Source organism: Oxyura jamaicensis, chromosome 19 (genome assembly GCF_011077185.1).
Source record: "Oxyura jamaicensis isolate SHBP4307 breed ruddy duck chromosome 19, BPBGC_Ojam_1.0, whole genome shotgun sequence".
Taxonomy (NCBI): Eukaryota; Metazoa; Chordata; class Aves; order Anseriformes; family Anatidae; genus Oxyura; species Oxyura jamaicensis.
Window position 1 is genome coordinate 9,699,805 of NC_048911.1, and position 13,701 is coordinate 9,713,505.

General features: G+C 47.9%; 1 protein-coding gene across 3 annotated transcripts in view; it reads left to right on the top strand.

Annotated features, from left to right (window-relative positions):
• Nucleotides 1-13,701, top strand: part of AATF (apoptosis antagonizing transcription factor) — a 56,407-nt gene that overhangs the window by 29,606 nt on the left and 13,100 nt on the right. For 2 of the 3 annotated variants that reach the window (XM_035343276.1, XM_035343275.1), the window contains exons 9-11: nt 192-259; nt 2,153-2,233; nt 5,415-5,486. In XM_035343276.1, coding sequence (XP_035199167.1) covers nt 192-259; nt 2,153-2,233; nt 5,415-5,486 — 221 coding nt within the window. Of the gene's footprint in view, nt 1-191; nt 260-2,152; nt 2,234-5,414; nt 5,487-5,923; nt 6,061-13,701 lie in introns of those variants that run through there. The other variant, XM_035343277.1, reaches the window with a different exon arrangement.

A 13,701-nucleotide genomic window follows, 5' to 3' on the forward strand; every position in this document is an offset into this window, starting at 1 on the left:
TGTGGAGGGGAAATGTCAAAAGGCTTTAGCTCTTGGCATGCCATTGTCTGGAGAGTTTCAAGAAAGGAGGCATGCAGATTCTCTTGGGAACTTGGCACCTAATTTCTTACGTTTTCTGAGAAACATGTGAACCTGTTTGCGTTAACTTGTCTTTATTGTGCTTTTAAATGGAATTTTTGTCTTCCTTGTAGCTCCTTCGAGAATTTATAGAGCGTAAAACCAGTTCGCTGGACCCCAACGATCAAGTAGCGATGGGCAGGTGAGTACGAAGCTGTCAGCAGCATCGCTAGCTTCTCCCCAGCCCTGCAGCACAGCCTAGGAACACAGAACTACTTGTGAGCTTCCAGTCCTGCCCGTCGTAGAGAGCAAAGCTGTGAGTGACTGAGGAGAAAGCTCCTGGGTTTAGTACAGTGCACTGCCCCCGGAGGTACTTCGCACCGTAAAAGCCCTGTACCAGACTGTGGATACCTCTGTCGCAGCGGTTCATGCAGCACAGCGGGTGTGTAGAGGAGTGTCTTGTCCTGTCCTGCCTGCCAAGAGGGAACTAGGTGAAGTGACTGTCCACTGCTGAAGTTGGGTGTTCTCTCATTATGAGCTCTGATTTGCAGAGGGGTGAGCCATCTGTAGTCAGATCAGTTAAAGTGATTCCTGTGTATGCTCTCTGCCTGCTGTAAGAAACGATTCTGATTGATTAGAGCGGTGTCAGGGAATGTTTCCTGCATGCCAGAAGTAAAATACAATTCCATGCAGGGAAGTTCGTATTCCTCAGCTTAATTCTGTGCTGAGAAAACAGGGAACATTTCAAATACTGCTTAATAAACAGTATACACTTAAATAGCCCTGGGCTATAATGGAAAGTGATGTAAAAGCCCGGGAAGGTTGGTGATGCTGGAACAGGGCTCTCTGCTGAAAAAGGAGTTCAGGGTGTGTGTATGGGGAGGGGAAGGAAGTTCATTAGGAAATGTTGTGTAAGTAAAATAACTTTTATCCTCGTAAAATACTCTCCAAATTTTAGTGCAACATGTCAAATATATTTTGTATATGTCTGGAATATTATGGAAAGCTATTCACTATAATTTAACGTGATATAAACAAAATTACATTTAAGTGGTGATTACATTGTACATTTATCTGACTTTACAATAAAATAGATTACAGTAATTAAGATTATATTAAGATTGCGGTAATTGGATTTTGCTAGATTTTTTTCCCTGATGTCAAGTTTTCATTGTATAAATTAGGTAAGATGATGCTCATTTTCGTAAAAAAATATTTATAACTTGTGGAAGTTTTTCCCTGCTGAAAACTTCTTAGACTTGATGAGATTCTGTTGGAGGACTTGAGCCTTCCCTTCTAAATACTGCTGGGGATCAGGCAGCGCGTTCTGAAAGTGGTTTTTGCCTTTCTTTTGTAGTTCTGCTTAGTCATAGGTGGAGCATTATAGAGGACTTCTTGCTAGATTTGCCAGGTTTAATAGGCAGAGATAGTGGGGAGAAATACTTGCTTGTAATTTTTTTATATGCTTTGCAGAACTGAGGGAGGAAATAAATTCAGAGCATCTACTGCACTGTAGCACTTCAGTTCATGAAGTTAGCATAGCCTGTCTCACTTAAGGATTCAGCTTGGAGTGTGTCAGACCTTCTCTACTGTTCTGGGCTTTCTATGTGCAAAATAGAAATCATTCTAACAATCAATGCCAAAACCAAAAAGGAGTACCCTTAAAGATAATTTTCACAGATTTTAGCATTTGTATTTGGTAAAGATTTTCTTTTTAATCCTAAAGATTCTTTTAAAAAAATCAGTAATCAAGAAAGAATTACAAAAATGGAGCCAGCATCTCCATGGATTTCCCTGCAGATGAAGAATTCTCACTGAACGGGATCATCTCATTGGGATCGTCAGGGCTGGCCTATGAGTCCTTTTGTGGCTGGTGTGAGGAGAAATGCTTGTTGTTTAAAAGCTTTGTTCTCGGAGTAGAGCAGTAGGGCAGGCATCTGAAGTTTCGTACTTCTTTTCCTGAAGTTCTGATCTCCTTCACTTCTGTATATGCAGTAGGCAAAAGGGCTGGAACGGGCTTCGGATGCCAGCAAAGCTAATGCTTATTTGCTTTGTGGTTCTAAAAGTGGTGTAACTGTCATTTTGCATCCCTCAGGCAATGGCTGGCCATCCAGAAGTTACGGAGCAAAATAAAGAAGAAAGTGGACAGAAAAGCCAGTAAAGGAAGGAAAATCCGGTGGGTGACAGCTTCTGCAAGCAACCAGAAGTTGTGATTTTGCCAAATCAAATGTGACTGCCCTGGTTTGGCTCCAGGGTGCACTGGTAGGCCTATTTGTTCCCTTCAGGGCAAGCCGCCTTGCTCTGGGGCATGCACTGTGGAATCTTAATGTTCTGTGAGCCCAGAATAAGGGTGGCAACCTCTGAGCACTGCCCAGATCAGTCTCAACAAGAGTGTTCCTTGGTCTCAGAGGGCACTGGAGACTGGTGTTCTAATGCCCCTAAGTGATTTGGGGTCATGATTTCTGCTGAAAGTCAATAAGCACCCCTTGTGCAATATACATGCAGCTGACTACAGTACATTAACAGCTTCAGGGGAAGATTTGTAAAGTGCCCAAGTGAGGTACGTGCCTATTTCCCAGGAATTGTCATTTGGAATTTGGTGTCTAATTTGATTTGGGTTGATCTCTCTGACTGTGTTTGCAGTGGAAGAATTGTCCACGCTGTAGGGTGCAAAAGGAAGCAGTCTGGAGAAGATAGGTTTTTTTTCCCCCTTTGCAGAGCAGATATATTAGCCTCCCTGAGTTTAGCATGACTGCATGATTTGTGGTGGAGGAGGTGTTTGTGGCAGGGAGGCATGCTGAAAAGCTGCACCGCTTCCTGAAAAAATCCGCAACATTAACCATCCTTTTGTGAGTAAACTATAAATCGTGAGTTTAGATGGCATCTGATAGAAAGTCAGTGGAGTCAGTCTGGGTCAGGCCTGGCATAGCAATTTTTAAGATAGATGTCATAAGATAATTTATTAAAAGAGGGAAGAGCTACTTTGTTGGCCTGAAAAGCCTATAATTATTGACTATCAATATTCTTTTCTGTCAGCATCACACATAATTGGATATATTCATGATTCAGTCAAAACTACTGACAACATCACACAACTGAGTCAGACTCATAAACCTCTAGGAATAATGGGGAAGTCTCTCATTGTGTGCAATCTGTGCGCTTCAGCATTCCTGAGAGATCAGCTATCTTGCCAAGTCAATTGCCTCTTACATCTTAGGTGCCCTTTTTTTTCTTCGCTAAATAAAAGTTGCACTGACCCCTCAGGAAAAATACCAATAAAAGAAAATAATGTGCCATTGCCTGGTTTTAGGATTAACATGCAGTTAAGCTCCAGGATCTTTTCAGAATTGTCCAAAAGAGCCCAAATCGGTGTTTTTAAATAGTTGGTTCTTCCATTGAAAGACTGTGTGTCACCCCAAGCAGCTTGCCTGTCCCCTGTTCTTTTTTCCCCCTAAAATCAGCAGTGCTTAGATTTGTTTTCGTGGAGGACTTCGATATCCCAGAGAGCAAAGTATCAAAGCTAAATTTTACCTGTCTCAATAATTCTTTCTTTTTAGCAATCCTTCAATATTACAGCGCATTTGGGTGAAATGTGCTGGGTCTGAGGATCTCCAAGTGCTTTCAAAAGCAGTTGACCTTGTGCTTGACATGAGGCCCTGTTCCCTTCATAGATGGAGAAGTTGAGGCATGAAGAGGAGAAGTGAGCCCTTCCAAAAACTGCAGAGTTGAGCTTAAGAAGCCAGGTGCCCAGACCCTGCTGTCCCTCACTAGGCCATGCCATGTCTTGGGGCAGACGTGGAGGAGCGCTGTGTGCGCACCTACTGTTCTCGTCAGCGCTGCCTGTGCTGCAACAGGGGACGTCTTTCTGTGAATGAAGTTAAATACTCGATGTCTGCTAGACTGGGATTTTGAAGGTCCCGATTCTAAAAGCATGACGGTAATTAGTTCTGGACAAACAACTTGCATCAGAGAATTTATCAGAATTGCCACGTCCCCTTTCGACTTAGCAGTCCATCTCTGTGTAAGCTTTGATCTGTACGAATCCATCAGTTCTTAATGCAAGTGAACTATTCCATAGCTCAGCCTGTTGACCTGTTTGGTGCAGTGCTAGGCACGCCGTGCTGTGTCTGTTCCCTGATTTGATCGTTACAGCGTTAGACCAGGGCAGTTCCTTCCATTACGAGTGACAAAGACTTGATTGTGTAGAGAAGCCCTTGTGTAAGGGTGAGTGTGTGCTGTGCCTGAAGAGCCATTCTGAAATATTCTTGTGAGCTAAAAATCCCCTCAAGGGAATGTTCCTGCATAAGCAAACAAAAGGGAGTGCAGAGGTGACAGAGAGAAAAGGTGGTTCTGGGCAAATGCTTGTGAATCCTTTTGCCTGCTATTTGTCAAGCTCTAAAAATAGCAGCAACTCGGATAAAACATTTCAGACTTGGGTAGGCAGCATGGTAGTGCACATCAAAGCTAGTGGTCTGGAATCTCCTGCCCTTGCACACTAGCGTTTAAAGGCACCTTCACATTCACAGTTTTTCAGTACTCTGTGAAATCGTGTATGTCGGATCCTGGGCTGGAAGTCACAAAAAGTCACTGCAAGTTCCTAGCTCAGGATGGAAGGCAGGAGGGTGACCCCTTATCTGATGGTGCATCACAGCACGCAGAAATATTTTGGTGGATCAGAAGCTGGGACAGATGCAGCACTTTATTGCCTTGGACGTGCCTCTTCTCTTCTCTGTGCAGATCTTTTTCCTGTCTTCTCTGCCTGGTTTACATGCTGTATTTCTAAGTTATTTGGGATAACACTTTCCAGCTATGGTATGGCCAGCAGAGTGGGATTTTGAAATCTTTTAGGGCTCTTAACTACCACAGAGCAAGGAAAAAGTGATAGGAGGTGGATGCCTGAGAAGGTCTGGTGCTCTGACACTGCTGCTGCCTGCAGTGCACTCTTTGGGTACACATTCCAGAAGGTGACTGAGCCGCCAGCTGAAGGGCAAGCCGAAAACAAGAGTTAGTTCCTGTTTCCCTGACTTTTCAGGGTTGTCAGTCCGGGAGTCTGATTGGGTACTGCACACAATTAAGGACTGCTCTATGTTCTCTTCCTAGCTGTGTTAAATAAAGGATTTGCTTGTTAGTCGGCTATTCATTTATTGTATCATCTGATTGTTCTCTCCATGTTATAAGGAAGGAGGAGGAGGAAAGGGAGGGGAATTGCCAGCTGTGACTAGTAACTCATCAGGTATCAGCCACCAGGAAAGCCAGCACTTTCCCTTTTGGGACTGGTATACTTCTATTCAAGCAGCAACATTTTCCTTTCATTAATAGTTACTAATGTGCTGCCTCTTATTTCCTGCACTATCCAGGTATCATGTCCACAGCAAGCTGGTGAGCTTCATGGCACCTATTGACCACTGCACAATGAATGATGATGCCAGGTGAGTAATAGATTAATTATGTTTCTCAAATGGCTTCATGACAGCATGATATTGACCTGTTCTTCAGCCTGTCGCCCTCTCCATTTCTTCTTATCAGTTAACCATTTGTCACTGGCATCATAGCCTGGATGTCTTGGTCACATCTGTCCAGGCAGTCTGGCTGAGCTTTCACTCTGTAATTACTGCAACACCAAACAAGAAATTTTCATAATTTCCTAATTACCTACGGTTTTACTTCTACCATAATTACCTACGTTTTTACTTCTGCTTTAAAATTGCTCCGATTTTGAAATCTGCTAGTTTAATAGAATTATTCTAGAAATAGTGAGCCAGGCTACCTAGTATCTCCGGGTGTAATCAAAACTTAGAAGAATTTGTCTTTTAGCAGAAATGACAACTGGTTTACATTCTGCTCAGCGTGCATTTTCCTACTTCAGGTAACGACTGCAATAGTTCAGTCAAGATTCAGCCAAGATCTAAATACTGCTTGTGTTTATTTCTGTTTAAAGACTGACAGATTTTATTAGAAGACTATGCTGTTTTAACTTGCTAATTATTAAAGAAGACACAAGTTCAGTTTTGTACATAGTTGCTAGGCATTTGTAGCCGTATTTCTTACGTATTACGTTCTTTAACTAAGTCTGGAAATGCTGGCCTTTTTGTGGGAAGGAGGTGGTATAATTTTTCCAATGAATGGATGTAGAAGGCTTGAGAAACATCTTTCCCCTGGGTTGTGGAACATGTTTGTGCTTTGTGAGAGAGAGATGTCATTTGTCTGTTTGGGAAATGGAAACCAAATACCTGCTGTTCTCAGACTGCTGCCTTTTGGGATATTGCACAGACTTCTGGATGAAAGCTCTTCAGAAAGCTGGCACTACGGCATTTTGCGTGCATAATAAGACTTAAGCTGTTTCATCATGCATCTTTCTCATGTTTTTTTCTTTCTTCCCCCCCCCCCCCTTTTTATTTTTCAAATGAGAAAACTGCTCTGAGTAGTGGCCCGGGTATGTGTAGGAAGAACCCGGTCATACCGTATCCATTAGTGGTGTGCATGCCTCTGGTACTTCTCTGTCCTGTCCAGCTGACTGATTATTTTTTGTACTTGGAGGAGATCGAATAAGGTTAGAGTGGCTGCCACTTTTGCATATAATACATATTGCACTGTCCTACAGGCTAGGCAGGCATACAGCCCCCTGCTCCATCCCCAGAATAAGGGAAACTCAACTTGCAAGGTCTGTGGGAGAGGGAGGTGAAAAATAATAATGAGGCCCTAATAATCCACGGGTTATCATGCTTGCTGGCCCCAGAGGTGACATTGCCTCCTCCTTCGCAGTCCACTGCACTCACTTGCGTTCCAAAAGTTGCACAGAAAATGCCGTCTGGAAGCCAAAATTCTCCAGCAAGTCAACGCAAGCATGAAGTGCATCAAAGCAGCTGGGACAGCCGAGTCATTTTGACAATAGCCTTCCTGCGCCTCCGCTACCCTTCATCTGACTGCTGTCATAACCCTCGTTCCCCTCCCTTCTCAGCAGGCTCCTTGAGTCCACCACGAGCTGCAAGGAGCCTGGCTGACCCTCTGAAGCTGTTCCAGCTCGTAGGATGCTATCTGTGTTCCGCCGCGTCTGCATTGCTATCATCGTGGTAGGGACATAGCATTTGACATTTGGTTTACTGCAAATGTCTCCTGGGGGTTTTCTCCTCTCCGAGTGGGTTATTACACCGCTTGCATGTGTTACAGATCCTTCGGTGGCAGCAGCGTGGCAGCAGCTGCTGCTGCTTATTGTCTGACTGCGGGAACTTGCTCCTTACATTAGGTTTATTAGTCGCTTTGGAGGCCCGCCATACTTTGTGCTAATGGCATCTCAGTCACTTAGCTCTCCACGTTGCTTGAGCCATCTAGAGTGGAACTGTCGGCTGATGTGTTCGCACACCAGCAAGCATGCCTGAGGCTTGCATCGCGTGGGCAGCTGCGTCCCGTTCTGCCAAGATGAGGCTTGCGAGCAAACCCTGCGGATGGATGGGGCGGCGCAGGGCTCAGGCTGGGCAGGCTCGGGTCCGAGTCCAGCAGATGGCTTCATGGATGACCTTGAGCAGTCCGTGTGCTTCCCTGACCGATTCCCCTTCTCTGCGGTGGAAAGAATCAGGGATGCTTTGAGGTCTGCTGCTGAGGAGGTATAAAAAACAGTGCTTCAGTAGTAGTATTATTATCTCATTTTAAAAAAATATAGCAAAGCTTTTGGTTCAGATGAGACAAGTTTTCCTCAGTGTTCCCCAGAATCACCACTAGTTACCTGTGACACAACGAATATGCATTGCAGACTCCTGCAGGCCGTACAGTTTTTCTTAGGCAGTTTCTCCACAGCTGTCTCCCCACACGATGCTGGAATTGTTGAGTCCTAACGTTACGCTTAGATTCCAGCCGCAGGAAGGTAGGCCTCTTATTTCCTGTCCCGTTCAGTGGGGGCACTGGGAGCAGATTCTCGCTTCCTATTTGCCGCGGGCCTTCCTCGTTTGGACAGCAGAGGTGGGCATTCGTGCTTTGTGCACTGCGAACCTGGGGGTTATTTAGCCCACCTTCCTTCCTCTCCTCCCTAGTCTTACACCTTTTGTGTTTGCATCCAACCAGAAATCACACCGAAGGGTTCGGAGTGGCCGGTGTCTGAAAATCAGAACTCTCGGGGCGCTCTGGTTCCGCTCTCCCAAGATGAAGATATCTGCTGCTATCGGTGATTTTTTAATTATTTTTTTTTGAAAACCATGGCCACCCCCTAGGGATCATTTCACATTCCTGCTTAAAATGCCTCTACACTTGCCACGGGCCGTCATACCCCTCTAGCAGCACACAGCCAGCCTGGACAAGACGAGAAGAATTCAACGCCTGCGTTAAACTGCGGGTGAATTAAAAAGAAGAGACCAAGCCTGTACGCATGAGAGGGAAGCAGTAATGATAACAGCTTTCCTTTGTGACAGAAGAAGGTAATTTTATTGTTTGCAAGTGTGAATTACTATATTGAAAATGCAAGTATACACTTCACAGTGATGTGATCATGCTCCGAGCCATTTTTTTCCTGCTCAGGCACTTAAAAGGCATGACCCCAAAGTAAATACACATCTGAACAACAGGGTGCTCGCTATTGTAGTGCGAGACATTTTAAAGTGTCAGTGAGCTGTATATAACAAAGGGCTGTAGAAACAGAGCTGCCTGAATATTCCTCCTTAAGTCCTACCGGTGACCGCGGTGTCAGGTAGCTGCCTCGAAAATGCCACAAATATGGAGGGGCAGATGTGGCCGGGCAGAGGCTGGAGGGTGGCTGGTGGGGAAGTTCTGGTTCTGCTGTGGCTGTGCCAAGTCCTCGCTCCCCGTGATGAGCTGCGCGAGCCCTTTGCCGCTGGGGCAGGGACAGATGCAGTTGTCTGTGACTCCTTCCTTGCTTTGTTTGCTGGAAGTGCTTTAAAGGCACGTATCTCCGCGGCACGGTAATACCCAGTCACTTCTGGTATATTTAAATAGTTAACGCAACCTAGGAATAAATTTGGAGCCTGGTTCTCCTCTACATTTTAGACATCGTAAATGCTCTGGCTGTGCAAAGAGCCCTTAAAATAGTGCTAGGGGCTGCTAGCGCTCACGCGAAGGTTCCTGTGAGTTGGTGGCGTGGCTGTGGGACGCGCAGGACTTGTGGGCATCCGGCAGGTCAGGTTTATCACCTGCCACTGCTGCTGGCTGCAGAAATAAAGAGCAAAGGCATGTGAGGAGAAACAGTCTGAGCGCTGCGTGGGGAGAGGGATGGACGGTGCCCCCAGAATTGTTTTACAGCCGGAATTTGAGAGAAGAAACGTGCAAGTACAATACTGCCTTTGTCAACACCGCAGCCACGTTCTCTCTCATTCTTGCTGCTAGTTGGAATAATAGCATTCGTGCAGGCAATTAATCTTCCACTTGCCAGTTTTTCCTGCACCCTACGCATGGGCATGGCTGTTTAACCTTGTGCTCACATATATTATGCTGTAATGTGTGGGGCACTGGTGGCCTCGAGCCCTCCTCTGTTTTAACCCCTCTTTGGTAGTATTTTAAAACATACACTGGAAAGTGATTTTTATGGTTGTCTTGGGGTGTATGTTTATAGACTTAAATACATTTATAGGACTCTTGGGCCAAGGTTTTTCTAATCGGTCCAAGGTCATTGCTATGTAAATGGGCCTGCCCTGTGACAAGGAAGCCGAAGGCAGGAACTTGATGTGAGGTTCCCACGGAAGGTGTGCATGTCCTTAAACACGTGCGTGTATTTCCATCATGTGCAGAGATGCCGTATCTGCAGGAGGGGCTCCTATAAACCACCTAGTCGTGGCAAGGTCAGGTCAAGTCTGTGTTCCCGGGAGGATGTCTGTGCGGATTTTGGTTTTGTTGCATCTCTCTGTCAGCTTTGATATACAGATCTTCAGATCTTTGCACTGTACATGAGTGTGGAACGGAGACTAAACACAGACGCTTCATAAAAAGGTCTGATATCAAGTTACTGCCAAGTTTGAGGAACACCGTGTCACCTCTGGAGGACGGGTAACTTGCAGGAGGGATGTTCTTTAGGGAGCAGATGTTTGGTCCAAGCACCTTTATCTGCCACGGCGACTGAGGTTATTCTGACAGGTAAAACAAGATTGTGCAAATATGCAACAGTGATCTAATCAGCTGGAACAACAGCAATATTTTAACTGGCGCTACCTTTTAACAGCATCATTAAGGGCTCTCATTACTCTTTTATTAGAGTCTCACTCTATTTCTTATCAGATTACAGAATGAACATAACTCATGGCACTGATTTGATCTCTTGTTAAAGAGGATTACAGCTCTGCATTAGCTTGGATTGACACGGTTTATAATTTGCTGTTGATACACATGCTGGCGGTGTCGCACGTGTGACCCCCTCCCCACAGCACCGCCGAGGAGAAGGACGCCCATACATCATCATTAAAGATGGCACCCGGAGCAGAAACGGGAGGCAGGAGAAGGCTTCTCTGCAGTCAAGTCGGGCAGGACAAAGAGACGTGCTCAAGCGCAAGCTGAAATTCAGGGCAGGGGTTTTCACCTGGCTGAAGGGGGGGGGGATAATGTGTCAGCTTTTTCCCAAATAACCAGGAAGAAGCTGGCCGTGACGGGACTGTGGCAAACCACGCAGTATGAGGCACAGGCTGCTCCCTGTTTCGGGTGGTGTTGATCACACACCCCAGACAACACCTGCCTGTGCTGGAAGTCACCTGGTTGACATGTCCCTGGTCTGCAGGAGCTCCAGGCTCAGGGGCTTCCAGGGCTGCGTGCCCACATTGGCCTCACCTCGTGCTTGGCAGCGGAGCCCCCAGCCCAGGCCCTTACAGCCGGGCTCTTGTACCAGCACACCGGTGCCTGCTGGGGCGCTGGGTTCACACACAGCTCATCCAGCTGCCAGCGGGGTTTGGATTAGAGCATCTCCCCTGGATTCAGCCAGGGCGCTGTGTTTTCCCAACCAGCATCCTCACTTCTGGACTTAGCGCGGTTGCTGCGTCGCTGTGTGTCTAGCAGCAAGCGGAGGGGGGTGCATGGTAGGAAATCCTGGTATTAAAAGATTAATTTACTTATATGACATAAGAGTTTAATATAAAAATATAAAAAATAACAGAGTTGGTGAGATACCAGCCTTTAACTTAGCTCACTTTGTACTTTGGCTATTAAAGCACCATGAGACTGGATTAGTGGAGGAATCTGGGCTCGGGGATTGTCACTCCAGTTCTGTTCACCGTGCCACAAGTCCCTCACAGAAAGCAAAGCACTTCTTTCTGCAGCGACCGAACCAGCAGCTTCTGTGCTGTGTGGCACAGACGTCAGGTGTCTGGCTGTGTGAGAAAACCCTTCTAGGCTCTTACAGACACGGCCTGGAAGAACGTTTGTCCGGCGTTGTGTTGGCTTTGCTTTGTGAAACAAGGTGTGGAGCGCTAACGCCTGGGGAAGTCTCTCGAGCACGCAGCGCTCTGACATTTCAGAGAAATTGGAGTTTTGGGATGGGGCTGGGGGGGCTGCATGGCTTGGGCAGGATCCCCGTGCTCTGGCAGAGCCCCTCCGGGGTCCCGCAGCAGAGAGGTGTGCACCCCGGGGAGGCGACGTGTCCCGCAGCACAGCCCGCTCTGCTTCTCGAGCATCAAGCATCGAGCTCGTGCCAGGGGAGCCGGGGGCTTCAGCTCAGCTGAGCTGGGGTCCGAAAAGCACGAAGCACGCAGCACGTCCTGTGAAATGAGACCCACCTGGCATGCCCCCTGCGCCCCAGGCACCGTGGCTTCGGCGTCCTTCTGCCCTTCGTGTTTCGCTCTGTTTGGTGGGGTTTTACCCCCAGCCTTTGACTCGCCCTTAGAAGTCGACCCCCAGATGCCTGAAGGTGTCCGCGGGGCTTTAAACCGCAGTTGTGCAGGGGTTGGTGTGTGAGCAGGGAGCTTCTGTGTGCTCTGAGGCAGCGAAGTGGTACAGGTGACCCCGGCTAGTGCCAGTGGGCTGAAATCATCGTGTCCCAGCGCTGGATGTTTGACACCCCCGGTGAGGAGACGGACGCCTCTGTTATGGAAATTTCCTTTTTAAAGGGAAAAAAAATAACCTGTTAAGAGCTGCAAGATGATTTGTCGCCCTTCCTTTGTGAGACAATTTGTCTTCTCCTGCATCAAATCTGTTATAAAACAGTCAAGCTGTGAAAGAGGGAAATCATCCTAGGAATATGGGATGTTAAGGTACACAAAGAATGGTCCCCTCCGTGCGGGTGCATGCACGTCTGCACAGGGCGCTGCACAGGCAGCATGACAGCGGCTGCTCCGCTCAAATACCCGTCTTCAAACAGAGCCTGAGAAGGCAACGTTTTATGAATTTCAGGGGGAAATTAAAGCTGCTAGAGAGCAGGCCAGCAGAGCATGCCGGAGGTCTGTGAACGTCCCTGCGTTTTCGCTCCTTCTCCAGCCGCTTCTGCGTCTTTGCTCTTGGTGCTGTAAAAGCTCCTAGGAAAACGGGGGTGCTGCTGGGGCCAAAAGGGGGGCGCGAGAGGTTCCGCTGCTGCGCCTGTTAATTCTGTCACCTGTAAGGCTGGGGAAGAGGCAGGAGATGGACAAACCATTCAGGACCGGTGATGGAGGTGGCAGCTTTGGAGAGGTCTGCGGGGCAGCACCTGGAGCGGCAGCCCGTTGTCCGCCCGCTCCCCACCCCGTCGCCACCTCCAGCCTCACAGAACGTGCAGAGTCCCTTTGTTGAGGGCAGGAGCCGGCGTTCTGAAATATTTATAAATCTTGTGCCTGGTCTCCTGAGACAAACCAGAGGTCACATGTCACCTCTCGTAATTTAAAGCCGTGGGGCTAAAAGCATTCGCACGGACTTGAAGGACCCAATCCTGACCTGCCTGAGCGAGGGGGAATTGCGGCAGACCTTTCTGAATCTCCTTCAAGCGCCGGGCACGGTGATGAGAGCCGTCTGGCCGCGGAATTTATGGCCGGAGTTGTGCGGCGGCTCAGGCCGCGGCGGGGAAGCGAGTGAGAGAGTGCCATCTCGTGGGGCTCCTGTCCCGGGGGGCTGCCATCTCGGGGGGCTGCCATCCCAGGGGTTTGCCGTCCCACAGCCACCCCGCAGCACCCCTCGCTGCCTGTGCCACGGGTTTTTAATGCCGCTTGCCTGGTCGCCGCTGCTTGTTCCGCTCCCCATCGCCAGCCGTGGCGTGGGTTTGTTGCTGCAGAAATCCCAGGGGGGGCAATGCACGTGGGGTGTGCACAGAGCACCCTCCCCACCCCGCGTGCTGGCGTGGGGCAATGCTTTGGGCTAGGAATTGAGAACTAAGGGGCGCCAGCTTGTTTTATCTCCCCAGGTACCTGCTCTGCTTGCTCGGTACCTGGTAATCTGAATTTCACACTGCTGGACAGAAGATCTCTCAGGATGCAGGCAGAAAGTTTCCCATGAAAATGCTGAGCCTTCTGTTCCGCAGCCAGCCTCTGTTTCCATCAGGAGCTGTGTGGTTTTCATCTTCTTTTCTTCATGGGTGTTCGTGCTGTATCTTCCACCGGCTTTGTGAATTAGAAATGCATTGTTCCCAGCGGAGGATGTCACCGGGAATGGGGTAGTTGTAGTTATTTCAGTACTGCTTGGGGCATAGTCTGAATTACCTTCTTTTTTTTTCTGTCCTGGAAGAAGAGAGGAACGAAAAGGTACACGGGAAAAGGCAGGGAG